The sequence below is a fragment of the Gossypium raimondii genome, chromosome 7, assembly GCF_025698545.1.
Source record: "Gossypium raimondii isolate GPD5lz chromosome 7, ASM2569854v1, whole genome shotgun sequence".
NCBI classification, from domain to species: domain Eukaryota; kingdom Viridiplantae; phylum Streptophyta; class Magnoliopsida; order Malvales; family Malvaceae; genus Gossypium; species Gossypium raimondii.
In genome coordinates, this window is record NC_068571.1 from 46,773,418 (window position 1) to 46,795,459 (window position 22,042).

Genomic DNA, 22,042 nt, shown 5'->3' on the forward strand with positions numbered 1-22,042 from the left:
AGCGATGGCCATAACAGCGGAACATGTTCTTTCAGTTTGTGCTCGAGCTCCACAACCTGCATTGGGTCAATTTGAAGGCAAAATAAAGTGAAAGGATAGAAAACTATATTGTTCAGTTGACAACCAACCTTTTGCTGGAAATTTGAGCAAATTTCTTCCTTTTCCATCATTCTTTCTGAAAGTTGCCACAATTGCCTGTCTAATTATCTACATAACTCTGTCTTGGATGAAAGCTGGTTTTCAAGTTCATATTGAGCTTTTCTTCTTTGGCCTTGCAAAGTTGATCCTTGCCTTCGGCTTTATCCTCTAAGTTGTGAAAGTTCTCCACTGACTTTCTTAAAGCACCATCTTTTGATTTCAATTCTTGCTTGGCTTTGTCAAGCTTCCATAGATCAACAGGAAGATGAGGCAAGAAAAGTACATGTTTAGGTTTTAGTTCCAGAAGATATCCACTTCATGTTCTAGTTTTGTGTTAGACTCTGTACATTAAGTAATTAGCTTACCATCTGTTTCAATTTTTGAAGCTCAGCAGTGTCAACCTGTTTCTTTACCGGACCCAACTCCACTCCTCGAACCCGACTTGCAAAATTTAATCAACTAAGGGTCTCACCTAAGTTCTGCTCCGAAGGGCTGATTTGTACAAACATTAAGGTTTTAGAATCACCCCCTACAGCAGATTAATAAAGGCTTTTGAGAAAGGTAGATGATACTTTCGATTCCTTCATATAATAATAAAAGTAATAACCCGTCATCATGGTTAAGTGCACCATATTCTATAACAAAGCATTCCCTCTTCAACTCTGGACATTCTTCTAAATGTGTTCATAGATAAACAAGTATGCGACGAGTTCTATCTGAAGTCTATATTTGAACGATTTCACAGTTGACTAATAGAATATTCGAATAAGAAGCTCCTTCCATGTGCTTCCTTACCTAAGGAATCTTGGAGTTCCTGCAAAACCCAAATAGATAAAGCTGATCAGATTTAATTGGAGAGGAAGCATTTTCAAAAATTAAAAGAGGAGATTTTGTATGGAAAATTCATTTACTTTAAATGTTGATTTATCTCCTTATTTGCTTGGAGAATGTGTTTATCTTAGCATATAAATAGGCTGCATTGCCTCACATGGTTGGAGAGTAAACCTTATTGAAGTAAGGTTTTCAGGGTGAGTGTTTGTAACATTGGGATACTTTATTGAAGTTGCAATTAACGGTTATATAAGAGTAGATTGGACTTTAACCTCAACAAATCATAGATTTTTCAATTGGTATCAGAGTAGATTTCAAGAGTAGTTTGAAGGTGATCCTTTGTTTTGTTTGTAGCCATAGAGTCCACGAAGGAAGGTAATTTGATTACTCAACCCTAGTTGCTACTTGGTTAAATAAACTACGTATGAGAGCTTTTATCATGTTTATTAATGAAGCAGCTTAAGAAGCTATTAAAAATTGGTGGACTCGACCTATTCTGATTGTTGCTGATGGCACCACACATCCTAAAAAAAGAAGGGTTACTCATGGAAAATTACAAGCTCTAAATGTCATTTTTAGTGAAGTTGACTTGGACCAACTTAAAGTCATTTCTATTTGTGAATCCGCTAAGACATGGACAATCTTGCAAAACCAACATGAAGAAAATGATGTTGTGCGCAATTTTGAAATTTTAAAAATGCATGAAGATGAGTCTATTTTTGAATTTTATTTGTGACACCTTACACCTAATCTAATTACCGAATCTGAATGCATGACGTCACATTACGTTATCAAAGTAACTCAAACTATCTCAATTAATTTCACAATTAATTTTGGCATTCAATCATATTAAATTCCATACATACTCAATTATATGCATAAACGTGATTAATTAATGTTAAAAGATCCTACATAGAATGTTTCAGAGTTAAACGGGTCAAATATGGAGATAGGATTCGAATCTGAACTCAGTATGTCAATTTCAATAGTGTGTCTCAAGACATTGAAGTTCATGTCTCGAAACATAGCTCCCTTGTTTCAGACATTTAGATTCAATGTTTGGATGCCTCGAGACAAAACGATTTTTATCTCAAGCTTAAAAATAAAGCAAAAATTATTTTAGGTTCGATGTTTATTAGTCTCGAGACAAAGTATCAATTATCTCGAGACTTGACAATGTACGTCTCGAGACATGTTCAAAATATCTAGAACGATCAATTTATTCTTGATATCACAAGACAATGATCTCCTTATCTTGAGACCAAATGGTAAAATGCCAAAATGTGCATTATCTCAAACATAAAAGTGATATCCTAAAGCCATCTAATTCACACCAAAGTTATACCACATCGCACCAAATTGATCTTTAAAAACACAATCAAACATTTTAAATTCATAGCATTCCATGCATCACATTTTAATATAAGCAAGTAGTTAATTAAGCAAGCTAAACACATGCTTTTAACTACTTAAACCAAGCATCAAAACTAGCAAACTACCAACACATGCATCATTGTAAAAGATTATAAAAGATTATTGAGCTGAGAAAGTTGATGTTTTAGATGCTGCCGAACTCGCAGTCACTTCAAGAACTTAAATCAAGCATGCACACAGATACAAACTAATTTGCACATGAATATTATATACTCAATTGGTGCCAACATAATTTAAATTCAAAACATAAAAACATTAAGCTCATAAATATGTTACTAATACTTTATATCCAATTCATTAAATCAATTCCACCTTTTAGCATTTTATCAACATCAAGATATCATATCATTATCAGAATAATTTCATATTCATTATTTTCATGACCAATTTCACCTATCATTTTCATGATTAGGATAACATTCAATTATCAAAATCAGAATGTCATATCATATTCAGAATCAAGATGACATTTGATTGTGAGTATCAAAATAACTTTTCATTATTAAAATCAAAATGAAAAATCATTATTTACTTTTAACCTCTATTAACTGGATGCATACATAAGTGTACGGGCGTGCGGATTAATCCCCTAACACTCTACAATAAGCATCAAAGTGCTAAGAAGGCATAAATGCATTGCTCCCCTAACATTCCACAAAAATGAATCACACTGAAGTGTCAGAATGCTCCCACCAACAACATATATGAATCATATAACATGCCAACTATATCGTACTATGTCTAACATATTTAATAGCGTAATTTCATAATTCTCATAATGATCATGTAATAATCATAGTTTCAACCTTTTTTATCAAATCATACATTATCAATTTCTCAATATCATTCTCCATCATTTATTCAACAATAACATTGTAATAGCTCGATTTTAGGCCTAGTCGGAACAGTGGTTTCGGGACCACAAATCCGACGAGAGAAAAAAAAAATGTAATGGCCTGAATTTTCAGAGGTGTCGGAACGGTGATTCGAGATCACTAAATTCGACAAATGAGTAGAAAATATTATTAATTTAGTAAGTATAAGTTAAATATGAAGTTAGGAAAATTTTTGAAATAGTGAATAGTGCACTAGAAATAAATATTAAAATAATTAGAATCGAAATGAGGTATCAAGACCTCGGGGATTTTAAACCGAGCCATAAATATTTTTATAAATATTTATGGAGTGTTAAAAAGTTAGTATTAAAGTTTCGTTAAGAAATTTTAAAGTTCCGATAATTAATTGAACAAAAAGGACTAAATTGTAACAAATGCAAAATTTTGGGAAATGATTAAATAGCTTAAATGATAAAAGGAAGAGGGCTTAAAAGGCAAATAGACCCAAGGTCTATTTGGGCTGGACGGCAGAGGCATGAAATCAGCAAGAAAGTAAGGAGAATTAAGGGCAAAATTGGAAAATTGCAAAATTTGCTTAATAAAGTTAGGACCCAAGTGGAATTATCTAGATTTCTCTTCATTTTTCTGAATTCTCATCAGCTAAAACACCATGGAAGCGCTTCTTCAAGCTGGTTGTTCATATTTTTACTACAAGTAAGTTCAATTCTTGACTATTTCTTGAAATTTTTGTATTTTTATGACTTTTACAACTAGGCCCACTTGTTAAATTCATTAGTTTTTGATTTTATGAAAGAAGTTGAAAGTTGATATGAATATGTGCTGGAAGTATATGATGATTTAGCATGAAATTAGAGCTTTAAATTGTTCATATGCTGATTTTATTGAAAGAATTGAATAGAAAGTGAATGTTTGGGACCTAATTGTAAAAGAGTTTGAAGATAGAGTTATATGTGGAAATTCTGAATTTCAATAGTTGTGTAACAACTTATAATGTCTAGTAAAGTACTAATTGAGAAAATTAGATTAATTGAGGGGTTAATTGAGAAAGGACCGAATTGTATAAACTGTGAAATTTGGGGCAAAATGGAAATCACATTTTAATATAAGCAAGTAGTTAATTAAGCAAGCTAAACACATGCTTTTAACTACTTAAACCAAGCATCAAAACTAGCAAACTACCAACACATGCATCATTGTAAAAGATTATAAAAGATTATTGAGCTGAGAAAGTTGATGTTTTAGATGCTGCCGAACTCGCAGTCACTTCAAGAACTTAAATCAAGCATGCACACAGATACAAACTAATTTGCACACTGAATATTATATACTCAGTGGTGCCAACATAATTTAAATTCAAAACATAAAAACATTAAGCTCATAAATATGTTACTAATACTTTATATCCAATTCATTAAATCAATTCCACCTTTTAGCATTTTATCAACATCAAGTTATCATATCATTATCAGAATAATTTCATATTCATTATTTTCATGACCAATTTCACCTATCATTTTCATGATTAGGATAACATTCAATTATCAAAATCGAATGTCATATCATATTCGAATCAAGATGACATTTGATTGTGAGTATCAAAATAACTTTTCATTATTAAAATCAAAATGAAAAATCATTATTTACTTTTAACCTCTATTAACTGGATGCATACATAAGTGTACGGGTGTGCGGATTAATCCCCTAACACTCTACAATAAGCATCAAAGTGCTAAGAAGGCATAAATGCATTGCTCCCCTAACATTCCACAAAAATGAATCACACCGAAGTGTCAGAATGCTCCCACCAACAACATATATGAATCATATAACATGCCAACTATATCGTACTATGTCTAACATATTTAATAGCGTAATTTCATAATTCTCATAATGATCATGTAATAATCATAGTTTCAACCTTTTTTATCAAATCATACATTATCAATTTCTCAATATCATTCTCCATCATTTATTCAACAATAACATTACATTTCACACATTTTTATCATGATATCATAGTAAAAAACATCATAATATTATAGTGAAGTTTGTACACACATACATGACAAACTTACTAATTGTAACAAAATTCAACAAGGCATAGCAAACATATTCAAAGTGCCATTTATCATCACAATTTAACAGGATTAGTTATATAATTAAATTCATGAAAGGAAGAAAATTATGAAAGTACAAACTGTTATTCATCGACGACTTTCACTTTTCTTTTGTCTTTCGACAAACTGACTTCATCTTTAACTACGTATGAAAATATAAATATATAAAGTATGTTAGAATCCCACAATCAAACAATATAACATTCAAATCAAACATGTTATGAATTAATTTAGTTTGGTCCTTACAAACTTTAATGTCCAAAATTCTCCTATATTTTAATTTTCCCAATCGAATCAAAATCCAGTCTCGACTTGTGACTCAAGCTTATAACTTAAACTAAAACATTTTTTTAACATTAATCTCATTATAGGTTGTTACCATATTTGCTCTTTTTGATACAATGTCTAGAATTATCTATAACCCCTTCCCAACCCTTAAATAGGAAGATAATGCGCTTCAATGCACTTGAACCCACGTCCTCCTGCACTGGCAACAATACCGAAGTCAATCGAGTTAAAACTCAATCGATAACTTGAGATAAAACTTAACCAAACAATTAATTAAAAGACTATCATCATATTGTACAAACTCTATAAACTACAACCTTGAGGTGCAATGTAATGTTTCTGTTCTCATCATTTAATTCATGTGGGGTTATCTCAAAGCATTTATCTTAATCAATTAATTTATTAAAAAAACATCTTTTAAAAGTTAGATAAAAATCATGTATAATTTATTATAATTTATTGAAAAACGGTTAAATAAAAAAACAATGTATAATTTGTTGATATAACTACATATTTCTTTTGCAACTCTAAATTACTAACCATTATTAATTACCAAAATATATATTTTTAAAACAGCATTTATCTCAATAAATTAAAGTAATAATATTTAAAAAACCAAATCATTAATCTCAATCAATTAAAACATGTTTTACAAAATTAAAAAATGTATGTATAATTATCTAAAATTATTTGAGTTAAAAGACTCAATCCGCAACAATATACCTTTCTTTCAAACATGAAATATTAAAAGAAATGAGAAAACGTTTATGTTTACAAATTGGAAGTTTATGGTTTTATTGATATTTAATATTGTGAGCTGCCCATTTATTTCTTAACCTTTTTTGCATTTTCTTCCCTTTTTCAACTGCCCTCAATTCCTTTAACCATCCCACTGGCTGATTTGTATTTTAGCCTTTTTTTCTATTATTATTAATCACTTGTTTATCACGGAAGAAAGTGCAGAAAATTTTCTGGGTTTTTCCTTTGCTAACTCAAGGTAGCGTTCTTTTGTTACAAGTTATTTGATTAATCTTATTTGACAAATGCAGAATTTATTGTGTTGGATTTTTTTTTTTTAACTTTTATATGTATGGCTTTTTCTCCATTGATTTTCTTTTAAGTTTTGCAATAGGGGAATCAATTTTGTAATTCCTTCTTTTTTTTCAGTGAGTACCCAAATTTTCAATAGATATAGATTTCACCGATATTTGGTTTCTTTTGTGTAACTATACAAATTCTCTTGTATATATCATGATCATGCAGGGGATGAATTAGTCTCTAATTTTCAATAATTGGAAAGAAATAGCCTTTATTCAGAGATGGGACATACTGGTTAGTGACAGCACAATGCCAAATATTCTTCATATCTTGTCAACTTTGCTATGGAATATTGACATTTTCATTCATTTTTGGTTTCTGAGATTTTTCAGGTAACTGCAGATATTTAAGAGAACAACTTGTTTTTGCAAAGAATTAGTACCAGCAGGAGTATATTAACTTGGTAATTTTCCAATATATATTACCAATGATACATTGATGTTTATTTTAAAATATCAAGTTCCCTTACAAGCATGGATGTTGATTTTGTGGATAAACAATTGCATTGATGATTGTTTTAATTTGTATGAAGATATATATATACATATATATTGATGATATACACTTTTTGATTAATGCTTGACTATGTTATAGTTTCAAGATATCTCCCGGTCTTTTCATTTTCCTTGGAAGTACTCGTATTCTACACTTATCTCCGGCATATATTCATAAATGAGTATAGGCATATATGAAAGTGAATTTGTTACGTACAATTTCTCTGCAATTTGAAGCTGCCGTATATATATATAGAATCCATTGTCAAGCTCATGCTCTTGGCTCGTAAATCACTGCAGGGATGAGAAGATATAAGGCAAAGACCAATATAGAAGTTAATGGACAAAAGGGTGATGGAGGAATCAAGAACCATGGAGTTAATGATTTCATGGCTCAGAAGAATCCGATACAAGGAGCATCGTATACGGCAAGTCCTAGTGAAGTAGAAAGGCGAAAGGAAGAAAACAAAGTTCATGATATGAGCGAGACCTTTTTGGCATCTGATGCGCCGGAGCTGGTTGTATTTATTCAAGAGAGTGATTATCAGTCAATCAAGGATATTTTCATAGACAGGGAAGTTCCTTCGCGGAATCGACTGAAGTATAAGGGTATCTATTCCAAGTATAATACAGATGTGAATGGTGATAGTGAAGAACCTGGAAAATCTCTTAGTATATTGTCATCTATTTCCAATGAGATTGAACAAGATTTTCAGAATTATGCAAGGAAAAGGCATGCTCTTGAGGACTTAATGAAGGATGATGATGATGAAGATTCCGAAGGAAGAGACGTTCACTCGCATGATAAGACTACCATGAGCAACCTTGAGGAATTTTTACAAGGTTCAGAGTGTCAACAGCCTCATAAAACCGAAGGCTTACCGAGAAGCCTAACAGGCCTGAGTCAAAGCATCGTTAACAAAATGGCTTCTGGTGATTGTGGTTCCATTGCAGCGAGTCCAATACCATGTTCCGGTAGCATGTCTCTGCGGTCAAGTAGTAGCACTGCCAGCTCTCATTCTTTTGCTTTTCCCATGTAACTTTTTCCCTCTTCATGATCCCATTTCCTTTTCTCAGTTACCCCGTAAACATCGATGGCTCATTGATTGGTTTTTTACAAAACAGATTGCCAACGGAATGGAACGGCAGCCCGGTAAGAATGGCAGAAGCTGACCCGAGACGGCCGAAGAAGCACCAAAGTTGGAAAACCTGTTTTCTCTGCTGTATGTGGCTCTTTAATTGCTTCTTTTGTACCAACAGCAATTCTAATTCCTCATATCTGATACAATTTTCATTTGTAATGCTCTGCAGGATTCTAAAACATCATGATTTTCAACAATGGTGTCATATTAGAAAGATAAAATTAGCAATGACGTTTGTCAATTGTCATACAGAGTGTTCTTTTACCTTCCAGCATTATCATTCAACAAATTGTGAAGTCTGTTGGGTGCAAAAACAAATAAGACAAAGCTCGTCTCTTTTTCTTTCATTATACTGTCTATGACTGGTACAAAAAAAAAATTAATATTTATACAAGTCAGTTCTGTTTTTTGCCATTTTCATTAGTTTCCATTTCTTATCTGCTGTTCCAGATTTGCAAGGTTTTATACTAGTTTTACCTGAGATTCAATAATGTCCTTGAGATGTTACCTGGAAATGTAGGTATTTGGAGGATCATACTCCATACTCATGTCTGAATATATGCAGGATAATCAGGTTTTCATCAATGCTGGTCCAGAATCAGGAGTTGGCTTAAGTTTGTCGGAAATGGACATGGATAGAGACATGCGTAGCCATGGCTGAAAGTTCCTTGCTGGCTGTTTACGGCATAATTATAGTTTCCTCTCATGTGTCCAGCTAAGATATTGTAACTTTGTCACCTTTGACTAGCAAATCAAAGCCGGCTCTTCACTTTCAGACCTTTGCACACGTTTGAGGTCATTTTCCCTGGCAAGAAATCAAACCATTTCGAGTTTAGGTCATATGTGTATGAAATTCAAACCGGAGACATGAGCGTCATTTGCATGAGCCTCAGAGTAAAGTCATTATGAACCATGTAGTAGATGTTTACTAATTTCTGGCACGTCAAAATCATGGCTACAAAGTAAAGGGCGCCAGAGAGAAGCAAGGGGTCATTTGAGTGAAGGACCACCTCCATGTGCCTAACTTTTTTGAGGTGCTAGTTTTCAGTCGCCGTCCATGGCTATTGGAGACAACATGGTCCCTTGCTAGTTAAATCTTTAAATGATCCTTCCCATTTGGTTATCAAGGCAAATATTTGCCTCATGCTTGGTGTATTGGGCCATTCTATGACCACCGGCCAACCATCTTTGTTGGTCTTGAATTGAACTGGTTTTTGAGATATTTCACATTCAGTACAACACCAATATAATAGCCAACTCAAAGAAGAAAAATGGAGAAGTTGGCTCTTTGACCTTGTGAATAAAATCTAGATAAATGAGAGAGAGAAAGACTCCGGTTGAGTTCCGAGTAGGTTCGGAAGGGAAACCTCTTCTCTGTGGACACTTGCTTCTTCTTCTTTTTTCATTCATAGTACTTGAAGTTAAGATATGGAGATCTTGTTTAATAGATATCGATTTTTTTGTCATTAGCAGAGGGTTTTGCTGCTCATGAAAATAGTATATAACCTGCTGGATGGGGCATCTGGTTAAAAACAAAAAAGGCAGCTCACATGACTATAACCTGTCCAGCCATTGCCGGCTAGGTTTCTCTATCGGGATGTTTCTTAGCAGTGGCCAATGTTTTTTTGTTTGTTTGTCCTTTTGCTTAAAAGAAATTTACAGAATCCGATGGTACCTTAATGTTGCATTCCATCAAACCACAACTATAATGAGAGACTGTATAGTTAAAGAGTACAATTGATCGAAATTTAAGAAAAAAATAAAAATTATAGTATGTTTCGAATTAAAATCATATCAATTTAAAAACTGAATCGAATGTTAGACTTAAATCGAATGTGGATTTCTGTTTTATATCCTAGTTCATTTAGCTATAACCAAAGTTTTCAAAATTGGACCGATAGTCAAACCGATTAATCTACTAGTTCTTTATTGAATTGATCCAATTAATTCATTTCAATCAAATAAATTATTAAAAATTCATTAAAAAATAAAAAAATTTAACCCAACCAGTTCAACCAATCCATATTGATTTACGGGTCAATTGATCCAATTCCTTTCACCAAATTGATACTCCAATTGATTTTCAATCTAATCAATCCAATTCCCGAAACAGTGAGTAAAAGATTTTGTTAAAATCTTACTAAATTTCGAGATAATATGGGTTGGAGGCATACGTGGTTTTCAGCTGTAAAATCTGACTGACCACCGGACCCATGAGCAGCAAACATTTGGTCAAACCAGACAGCAGAGAACCTGGACCAGTGGTGGTCCAGCCTAACTCCTTCTAGCCAAGTTGATGAATAATGATCAACCCCTCCCCACCCCCCAAAAAAAAACCCCGCATCTAGGCTTTGTAGCAAAGGCAGTCTCCTTATCATTGTTTCGGCTAAGAGATAGCAGCCCAGAACTCAACCTCTAAGTCCAAATATTGCAAAAGATGTCAATATCCCCCCACCCCCAAAGGACCACATCAAAAAAAACCCTCACCTAATTTAACACCCTGCCTACTCTAAAGTCCAATGGTCCAAAACCATACATTTAATGCACACAAATGATGCAAAAAAACAACTGAATTCCAATTCCTTCCATTCCATCATCAATCATCATCCTTTCATCAAAAGGGCATTGAATTATAACTAAACTACAATGTAGCAAATGTGATATGGTACGCTCACTTGCCTATGTACTCAAAATCAAAGGGCTCAAATGGTGGGTGGGGAGTAAGACTTAAAACACCACTATTGCTTCTGCACATGCCTTGGCCCCATTTATCCATCGCCAATCCACCCATTAACCACCATCATGATCATCACTTAAATTGCCATCATACACGTATTGAATTATAGAATATCAAATACTAAAATTATTTTCACTTAAAACCGACCATCCATCCGCTCCACCGGGGGGTTCGAAAGAGTCAACCTAACACATAGGGTGGGCCTACGCATTAAGGCCGTTCCCCGGTGTCTCATCACCGCCCCGGTGGAGTCATAATCGCGCATGGGTCTGGTCAGTCAGTAGTCACTAACTCTCCCTGGACCTACCGAAAACAACTACTTCCTAACCAATTTCTATCAAAACCCCAAAAAACGGCAACGTTTTCACCTTAACTAATATAATTAAATTATTAGTGATGATGATTATGAGGACGACGATGACGATGACCGCCGTTACCATGCACAAAGCTAGAAGATGAAACTGGTTCGAAAAATCACCCAAATAAAACTTCAATACTATAAAAATGAAAGAAAACGTTTTTTTAAAAAATTACAAAAGGGGGAACAGTTATATTCATATACCCATATAACTGTATAAAGTACACACTTGGACGAAATTATCATAATTAATAACGAAAATAACAGTTAAATCCTGCCTTGAGATTTGATTTTATGAGATTTTTTTTAATCTCTATTTCAATTTTGTAGTTAATAAATAATTTAAGTGGGAGAAAAAAGGGTCAGAGATAATTTACGGGAGATAGAGGCCATGATGATCTTGATCAGGCCACTGTGTTTGACTCCAATATGTCTTATCAACATCGTTAGGAAGATCAAACAACCCTTGATCTTCATTCCCTTGCCAATCCAACGCTCCAAAACCATTCTCTGATCTACTATGCATATTTGATAACTCAACCTGCACCGTCTGATCAAGCAATCCACCGTTGATTTCATCCTCTCCCATCCTCATCATCTTTTGATGCTGTTGCTGCCACTGTCCTTGCTCAAGTGCTTGCCCGTTTAATACCTTATCGAAACCAAACGACATCGTTTCGTTGTTTGATGATGTAATCAAGCTCGTAAAACTCCCAATCTCCGGAAATATCCCGCAGTCTGATCCTTGTTCTAGCAATCCTGGCTCTAACCCTAAATTATTAGGGTTTCCGTAAAACTTCGGTTCACTCACATTTATCAAGTTAGAATGAGAGGTTACCGCCTCCGCCGTGCCAGCGGCAGAACTGTAGTTGTTTTGATTTGGCACTGCAACGTTAGAGTTAGTGGCAGTAAGACTCGAACTCTCGCTACTAGAATGAGAATTCGCTTTACGTTGATCACCGTGTTGTTGCTCCGGAGGCGGAAGTGCGGAGGCGGCGACTGCGGTGGTTTCGGACGAAGCTTTGGTTTTGGTGCGCTTGGCTTTGCGGCAGCCACCGCCGACGGGAACGTTACGGAGGATGCCGCCTTTTGTCCAGTAACGACGGCAGCTCTTGCAGAAATGACGTGGCTGAGAGAGGTTGTAGTTGTTGTAGTAACAGAATTTCGTGTTGAGAGAATCGCAACGAGGACACTTGAGAGCTTGATGGTTGTGATGGTGGTGCGATCGTAACCTTTTGTCTCCTCCTCCTCCACCTCCACCTCCACCTCCACCGCCACCGCCGCTGAATATGCAGCCACCTGCGATCGAGTGGATGTCTTGCATTACTCGCAACAATTTTCGCTCCAAAATGCAAAATCGGAATGAAATATTTTATATTAGTTTATAGAAACACAAAGATTTTTGCAAGAAAAGAATCACATCAGTGAAGAAGAGTTTGTATGAGCTTTGGTCTTCCAAATATCCCTTTACATATATCCTTCTAACAAAATTATATTCCAATTACCAATTTAACCCTTTTCCAATATGGAATTACGTGAAAGTTGCGTTGCAAAAGTACGAAATTGGGCTTCCCAAATCCAGATGGAAATTAAGATAAGGTCTCCGTACCTTTTGAAATATATGCTTTATAAAACATATTTCTATTTTTTTATATATTATTTACGGATCAATGTATAATTTAATTCATAAAAGATCTCTCCAATCGGTTTTATTATTTATATGTTAAAAAGTAAAATCAAACCAAGATCGGTTAATGTGGAAACCCATGGGACTAAAACTAACTTTTGAGAAAAACAACCAATGAAAGTAGATACTCGCGTATAACAGTTGTACATCTTACAACTCAAAATTAAGTTTTCACAAATTTAATGCCACCTGCCAAGGCTTCATTGGCAAATAAAAGAAGAAATATTAGAATTGGTAACACCATATTTCGTGAAAAATTTTATGTAAAATATATTTTCATAATAAAATATGTAAAAAAAAAAAAAGGGCAAATGAAGTAGTTGAAATTATGATGCTGAGGTTTTGTAGATCATGATAGTGTACCTCCTTATTAATTCAACCGGTTCGATTAAAAATTACTAAAAATTTTTAAAAAAAATTGGTTCAACTAGTCCGTACCGATTCTCGAGTAAATCTATTCAAAAGCTCTTTTCCCAACCAGTTTCCGATCCAGTTCAAACAACATTGTTTATATCTCATATGTTATTTTCTAAATGATTTATTTTATATATTTTTTAAAATATAAAAAGATAAAGTATCTCATAATAATATTTCTTATTTTGTTAAAAGAAAAAGTTTTATTTTTAATTAATTTGATGCTCGATTGATTCATAACAACAATTCAAGGTAAAAAATCTTTTGGTCCCTCTCAATTTTGATATTGATCAAATTGATCCCTTTAAAAATATCGAGCAATTTAATTTCTGTTAAATTTCAAATTGAACAATAAAAACAATTAATTGCGATGTTAATTTTTATGCTAATTATAAATATTTTAATTGATATAATAAACAGATTTGACCATTGATATTTATATATTAATCATTAAACCATTATCTTATATTACAAAATACATGCCCCATTTTATTAAATATAAACTACATTTAATATTTATTCATATTAAAATAATATTTACATGTAAAAGTAAAAAAACAAATCAACAATAAAAGTATCATGAAATCCCTTTTATACTATGAGTCAAGTTATATTTTACTCTCTTTACTTAAAAATAGGTAGATTAATCCATATATATTAGATTAAAAATAAACTGATCATTTTATTAAAAATTTTATTCGTTTCGTTGGAAAATAGCATCACTAATTATCATCAAGGTTGCTTGAAAATGAGTTTATTTATTTTTTACAATAAGGATGAACTGATTCTTGAAATGTATTTTCCTTGTTTAGTTTAATGTGGATGTATTTTCCTTACTTGCAAGAGATTCTTGATAAAATCTAATTATCATCATTTGGCTACAATGATGAAACATTACACTAATCTCATCTTTATAGTAGTCGAGGTCAACCTCAATTTTATCTTTTCTATCAATAGTAATTGTTATATTTATATTACAACATGAGAATCAATTAGAGAAACCCGTAATTGCATAGAACGGGTCATCTATCTTTAACCACTCAGTCAAATTCTTTTTCAACCCATCCGCTATTAACGAGTGCACTCTTCTCAAAGGGACCATTTGTGAATCGTCACCTATCCTATAAATATCCCAAGTTACCACATAGAAAGGGGACTCTCTCTTTCCCTCTCAACAAATCCTAAGATGCTAAGCCCTCATTCTTCTCTCTATTCTCGTGCTTTTGCGACTCTCGACTCCAAATTACCAAAACTTAAAATAATATAAATATCCTCATGTAATCATTAACAATTTATATGTTTTTATTAAAAGGGAAAATATTTGGTACGATGTTCGTGACAATATTTTAAAGATGATTGTGGAATAAAAATAGTATATTGTTAGTGTATCAAATACTAACTCTTATTAAAATCCTCCAATACGGGTAAAATTAAATAAATAGATTAATTCAAAAGATAAAATTAAATACGACCTTACTTGAATAAGATTTGTTCTATAAGTTTGTACCTTTGCAAAATATGAAATAATTTCAATCATAAGATGAGGTGTAGTGTGGTGGTTGCTCTCATCATCTCTTAACTATGAGACAGGTGTTTAGTCCTTACTTATAGGAATGAATAATATTTCATGGTCAGCCATTTACTACTTCGAAAATTGTTTTCCTACTAAATTTTAAAAAAAAGGAAGTCATATTTGCCAAGGGAACAGTAATTCAACCCTTTGTTTGACATCCTAAATGACCAAAGTTGAAACCTAATCCACCTTTGTCCATTTGCAATGTACCCTAAAAAAAATCATATTTAAATAGGTATGATCCATGGAAAAATGCGAGGATAGTGTTTGGCTACGTATGTATGTTATCCCCAAATATCTAACTGCAGTCACCATCTTCTTCAACCATTTCAATAATAAAAGCATAATAATTGGTCTTCATTCAGCAATGGGGACGATGTGTTTCAGGCCCACTATGGGGACAAACCCTAATTTCCATCCATCCAACAACATGCCATTATCAGTAAATTTTATCATATATATACACTATTTACAGCTGCAAAAATATTTATTAATATTTTACATAAAATCAATTTGTTTAGCGGTCAAAATTTTAGTAATTTCATAACTGAGTTGATATCCAATTGATTCGTAATACCAACTCGACAAAACACGTAAAATTAATATATTAATAGATAACTTAATTTGTATATAAAATTTTTTATTAATATCATAACTCCGTGACACCAGTACTTAATTAATTCTAATTAAAACATATTTTATCGTTTAATCAAATTTCCTATACCTTAACTCTAGTATAATTCATTCACATAACATTTTTTTTTGTATTTTATAATCTTAAAATAAGAATATTCTTGAATGGAATCCAAAGAATTTAAATTTATATATTTAAAAATAAAAAAATCAATTATGAAATTTCATATATATATATATATATTGATTTAATCGGTTTATTGTATGGGTAATTTAAGGGAAAACATAATCACATGCAAATGGGACAGTGTGGGAAAGGGAGGGCTCTTCTGGTACTTTGTTCACATCAACCTCTCGTTTTCTTTCGAGTTTCAATTTTGAAAGCTTACAAACAAGTTTAGTAGCATTTATTATATGGAAACTATAGTAGTAATATTAGGCATTCCTATCCTTTTACTTTTATTTTTAATTAAGATTCAAAAGGGGGTTAGGAAAATAGGGTTTTCATAGGCATCATATTTTCAATATTACCAAATTAGAATATGCATGTTTTTTACTAGTTTTCTCGAGGTGGTGATGATTTTGCAGATGTAGGTGGTAACTAATTGTTTAATGTACTCTCTATGCATTAATTTGAGGGGTTACAATTAAAGTCACAATACTGTTTAACACGCATTTAATCATGCTTGTCAATTGATATCATAGTAGGTCATTGATCATCTTTTGGTGTGATCTTGGTTATGTGGTTAGAACTAAAAGATGATCTTGATTATGTGGTTAGTACTTATGGGCTCTTTGAAGGAAGGAGGATTTGTCTCTCAACTCTTATTTTTTGATAGATCTAATTATGGATATTGAAAAATTAAAATGAGAGTTTTCGTCGAAACTACTCATAAAAAAAGGCCCGATGTGCTGTTATAACAAGCTAACCTCTACTTGTCAAGAGTGATGTCGAAGCTCACATAAAAGAAAATTTCAACATGTAAGTAATCTTATGCCATCCATGACTAATTCTTCAAGTAATTGGCGCTTGTTTTCTTTTTGGAAAATGAATTTCTTGCTTTCTTCATTTTATTCCTTATATTTCAGGATTTTTAAAAACCCCAATTTCCCTAACTCCAGAGAATATGCTGACTTTAAGTTGGGTTAAAACTTTCATTTATTTGAGCTTAAATTAGTAATGGAATTTTTTTATCGGAATTGCAGTTACGCGAAAGAGGGCATGAGAACTAACATTGAAACAATTTTTTAACAAATGAAAAACATAAAAAAAAAACACGTTAAAAATAATGGAGGACTGAAGAAAACAGAAAGGGAAGCAGAAAAGATTGGAAAAAAAAAAAGAACCATAAGAGAAAAAAGTTAAGATGGAAAATAAAGAAAAAATAAAAGAACAAAAAAGAGAAAAGTTAAGTTACTCAAAACGAGATAATATATGGACAAACCGTATAATTTAACCTAAAGTTTTTATTTAAAATGATGATTTAACGTCCCATGTCAACTAATGACAACTAACTACTCAGTGATTAAAATGTTACAACACGTAAGTGACTAAAATGTAACTTAAGATAAATAAAAATAACTATTTTATAATTTACCCAAATAGAATTACAAGCACGAGTAAATATGACATATTTTAACTTTAACTTTAATACCAACCCATTTAATTTGGTATAATTTGATATAAATATGAAAGAGCGAATACAATAATTGGCAGCGCAGATATAATCCTTTTCGTTCATTTCGGGCAACAGCAGCTAAGCAGCAAGAAGACTCACCAACGCTAAACCAAATTTGCGGAATATGAATCATTACAGTAAAGAAAATGCTATATTCAATTTGGTAAAAATTTGATAATCTTCTCCAAGTTAGAAATGACAACCAATCGAAATACTGATCCGAAAAATGACTTATAAGTCAATACAGATCGATTAAACCAATCTAAAAATTAATTAAATCGAATTTTGTAATTTCATAATTTTTATTTTTTATAAATTTGATCTTGACCGAATGAACTGATTGGATTTAAAAACCGATGATGTGAGGGTTTGACTGATCTTGAACTTAAATTCCATTAAAACGTGATAACGTGAGGCTAAAAGATTGTATCACGTCATTTTTCAAATGATAACATGATACAATTTCACCCATCATACCTTAACGGAATCCAGAGACTAATATGGGCAAAAAAGAAAAGCTTAGAGACAAAAATGGAAAAAGTTTATAAGTTCAAATACTGAATATTACAAGAAACTAACATAGAACAATCTGCAGAAGAAAAAGGGCCATTTCATTTCCATTGCAGATCAAGAGAAACTTCATCTAAGTTTCAATGTTCAACAACCATAAAAACAAGTGCAATACCTATGTTACTCGAACGTACTTGTGTTGGATATTGGCATGTGTCCAACACGATTATATTCAAGTTTATCCCATTCATTTGGAGCCATCGGTGATCGGAGGTCATAACCCATATTCAGACATGCATCAGATACAAGTATTGAAGTGTTTACTTAAAGAAAAATGAAGCAAGGCAATACCTACTGAAAGTGGAGCATTTCTCCGAATCAGCTCTATTGAACAAAGAAAAACCACGGAGAAGCATGCATTAGCTAAATTTGAGGCACCACCAACATGACATATAACATTTTCATGTACATTCTTTGATATACATTAACATTTTGGATCACGTACTTCCATATCGACATCACAATATAGTACATAAAAGAGCTTGTTTCATGCTAAAACAACAACACGGACATCTATTAAGACAATTCCTAAGTATACTCAAATCATTCTATGACTTATTTTCATCAGGATATACATGTTTCTCAACACTTAAAAGAACGGGAAAACGGCAAAAAGCCACGCAGACACGGTTTTTATCCTTAATTCTAAGTAAACGGGATTTCTCAAGTACTTCTAAGTTAGAGTAAGAAAAAAAATTCAATGAGCAGTTCAATGTCAGATGTAAAGCTCATGAAAAACGTTCACTAGCATTAGACAAAAAGTTCATACCTAAGCTTTGCATGACTCGATGCCAACTGCCAAGTAACGTTGACTTGTATCACCAGCTTATAAGTCGATCACGATATGAAGATTATTTAAACTGAATCATGTGCCTAAATTCGAAGCAAGTTACCATTTTAGTTCACATAATGTTCAGATTTTATAATTCGAGGGGGGCAGAGATAATAAACATGCAAGTCGCATAAAAGTATGAACTGGTGAAGTTTATCTCATTAACAAAAGCCAGCAAAGGAACATAAAGGGAAAAAACCATGTCAGAAACTCAAAAAAGTTACACGTCTGTGATATTTTTTTTCCTGCACATAAGGGAGGTGAAGTACAAAAAAAGAAAAGGACTACCCACAATTTATTCGAAGAGTTTTCACGAAGAAGCGTTGCCCCCTCTTAATTGTTGTATTGCGGTGTACAACTTCCGTCGATGTCCAACAGCAAACACACCCATCTCCTTGAGATCATCTAGTGTAAGCAAAGGCAGAGTTTCTTGATCAACCTCATGCATTTCGAAAATACCAGCATACCTACCGAATCCCAAGTCCTCCAACCACGTTCGGACACCGGTAACATCATTACACGCATATCTCGTTTGGTCCCATTCATCACCGGATCTAAGCAACGCATTATCTTCATAACAATCATCAGCATTTCCTTGTTGCCAACTATCAGGTTCATCCGCATCATGGTCTGATAGGTACTGCGAATCTATGCAAGCATTCGATTCGATCCCCATAAACTCTTTCTCCTCATCGTCGTGCTCCTTTCTATCCTCACCACTAAATTCAGGGCTAAATTTAGGACTCTGAGTCCAAGCACTGCAAAGAAACGCGGAATTGTTGCCTTCTCGAATCCGCCCTCGCCGTTTCATGACCCTACTCTTCCTTGTTATGGTACCAAAATTTATACTAGACTTCATCATGTCAATTTCATCAGCAGTAACCAAATCAAAACCCAATTTTGAAGAATTGGGGTTCTTATTCTCTCTGTTCTGTTGCAAATCGGCCGGCAAAAAACCGGGGTCCAAATTCAAGAAATCTGGTGATTTCCCTTTAGAAAACTCATCAACAGTAACAGGTTCATTCACTTGAGAGTTGAGAAAATCAGGTTTCCATCTTTTATGTACTAAATTTTCCTTAGTTTTTTGAGAAAATCCACATGCAAAAGCAGCAGACGCATCCCCTATTTCCCCTAACCTAACATTAGGCCGCCTTTGCCGTTTGGAATTCATGCTTAAAACCAACATTTTACACCAAACCCTAACTTCTTCTTAATCAAACCCTATCAACACAAAAATGAAACCACAAAAATCAGCACAAACATAGGAACCAAAAAAATTGCAACAAACAAACAAAACCAAATCAAATATCATCCTAAACAACCATTAAATCACCATAAAACAATGTAAATTAAAAGTGAACCTGGTAAGAGAGTAACAGTGGCTGAAAAGTTCGAACTTTTGCATGTTCCCAAAACTGGAACAATTGCTGGATTGCTGAAGTATGCTTATTAGTTTTTATATATATTGAAAAGGAAAGTGATATTTTTATGAAGAAGCGAAGCAAATCCAAAGAGCAACAAAAAGGATAAACTAGTGGAGGTTCTTGCTAAACTTTTAAAGATTTTCAGACATAGATAGAGACATGGAAGACATGTAATAAAAGGGAAAGTCAAAATTAAGAAACATCCTTTCTAAAACAAACAGAGGATAAGGCAAAGAAAGAAAAGAAGAAGACTGATTTATGAAGTAAAACTTTTTCTTCTTTTTTAGAGCTTGTCTTTATCTTTTACACGTGGTTGATATAACCCTACATGTCATTAGATATGTGGAAGAGAATGAAGTGAGAATCTTGAAGCTTTGAAATTTCATACTCAATTTAAATATGTTTATATTCAAAACTGTGGGCTGAAATTAAATTTTGGGGTAAAAGGGGAATTCTAAAAAGTTGCAGAAGATTCTCGAAAAAACTAGGTTTTTGATTTGAGACATAATGAGTCCAAGGTGCTGAGGATAGACATGACCTTTATAATATCATTATAAATTTTCGCTAACATCTATTTTGATTTTTGTATTTTTTTTATTTTGGTTTTTAAAGTTGATTATTAGATTGAAGATGTGATTAATTTTACTCTAATAAAACTAAATCAGACGAATTGGTGAATGGAACCAAATGAGATATAGCTGTCAAGAAAAGAAATTGCATCAATTCACTTTGAAATAGCTTGGTAAAAATTAAAAATTGAGATAAAATTCAACAGTTGAGCTGGTCTAATGTTATTTTCTTTTTTTTTTTTAGATTTTTATGAATTTTTAATTATTTGTTTAATTATTGTTGATCCAGTAGTTGAATCGGGAAATTGATAGTTTAATATGTTCAACCACCGGTTCGGTTATTAAAACATTGAAGGTGACAATCTAAGATTAAACCACACATCACTTAAAACTTTCAAGTGATGATGTAGCATAATTTTAAAGTATCTGATTAGAAAAATAATTGTATGAAACAATGATATTATCATTTTTCAATAGTTTATTTTCTGAGGATGAAAATGTTGATGTGTGATTAAGCTATTAGAAAAGAAATATAGATGACGTGACATCACTGTTTCATATCATCCTTTCCCATCACATCATCAAGCTTTTATATTTTCAAATGTAACAAAATAGACTTAGTTGTTAAATTTAAATGCCAAAATGGACCGAAATATATATATATACTAATGTGAACTTAATTGTAAAATTCATTAATCAAAATTTATATTATTTTTAAAAATTAAATATTTTGAAGTTAAATTAAACTGGGATTAGTTTTATTGAACCCACATTGGTTAAAGCTAAAGCCATTCAAACAATTACCCTTTTAAAATTTAATCTTGTTTTCTCAACTAATAATTTGTGGGTTCAATAGAGTGCTTTTAACTTACAGAAATATAAAAGTAGGAATTAAAATAAAATATGATATGATATTGAAAATATTGAAATTTAATTGATATATATAAAATTTTGTTTGGACTTAGATATAAATTATTAATATAAATATAATATATTAAATGCAATTATAAGAATACAAATAAATATTTTATTTATTTAGAATTGTCAGTCATTCTACAGACTCGGTTTCTGACAGAAAAGAAATTTATAAAATAAATACGAAAATATAAAAAAGTTATAAACATATATATATATATATATATATATATGTATATTATTCTTGAAAAT

The 22,042-nt window shown here is 32.5% G+C and overlaps 3 protein-coding genes and 1 long non-coding RNA gene across 6 annotated transcripts; 1 reads left to right on the forward strand and 3 right to left on the reverse strand.

The window, feature by feature from the left end:
• Positions 1-7,559: 7,559 nt before the first annotated feature.
• LOC105786987 (uncharacterized) lies at positions 7,560-8,813 on the forward strand. The gene is made up of 3 exons (XM_012613450.2): positions 7,560-8,293; positions 8,383-8,480; positions 8,569-8,813. Coding segments are annotated over exons 1-3 (834 nt in total). The 3' UTR covers positions 8,571-8,813.
• LOC128042340 (uncharacterized) lies at positions 7,610-10,684 on the reverse strand. Its single transcript, XR_008197603.1, has 2 exons — positions 8,908-10,684; positions 7,610-8,572 (listed from the first exon to the last, which is right to left on the reverse strand). It is a non-coding gene; the product is annotated as an uncharacterized LOC128042340 (long non-coding RNA).
• A 926-nt stretch (positions 10,685-11,610) lies between these two features.
• On the reverse strand, positions 11,611-12,966 carry LOC105786957 (dof zinc finger protein DOF5.4). The gene has a single exon (XM_012613425.2). It carries the CDS (start codon positions 12,816-12,818, stop codon positions 11,868-11,870), a length of 951 nt encoding a protein of 316 aa, XP_012468879.1. The 5' UTR covers positions 12,819-12,966; the 3' UTR covers positions 11,611-11,867.
• A 5,033-nt stretch (positions 12,967-17,999) lies between these two features.
• Positions 18,000-20,564, reverse strand: LOC105786963 (uncharacterized). 3 transcript variants are annotated; one of them, XR_001131438.2, is made up of 4 exons: positions 20,244-20,564; positions 19,175-20,103; positions 18,820-18,923; positions 18,000-18,374 (listed from the first exon to the last, which is right to left on the reverse strand). XR_001131438.2 is itself a non-coding variant. In XM_012613433.2 (3 exons), exon 2 carries the CDS (start codon positions 20,066-20,068, stop codon positions 19,193-19,195), a length of 876 nt encoding a protein of 291 aa, XP_012468887.1. In that variant the 5' UTR covers positions 20,069-20,103; positions 20,244-20,564; the 3' UTR covers positions 18,000-18,923; positions 19,175-19,192. The 3 variants fall into 3 exon arrangements, 2 of the variants coding, with proteins under 2 accessions (XP_012468887.1, XP_052489629.1); XM_012613433.2 differs by having other exon boundaries at positions 18,000-18,923; XM_052633669.1 differs by lacking the exons at positions 18,000-18,374; positions 18,820-18,923 and having other exon boundaries at positions 19,016-20,103; positions 20,244-20,561.
• Between the last annotated feature and the right edge of the window lie 1,478 nt (positions 20,565-22,042).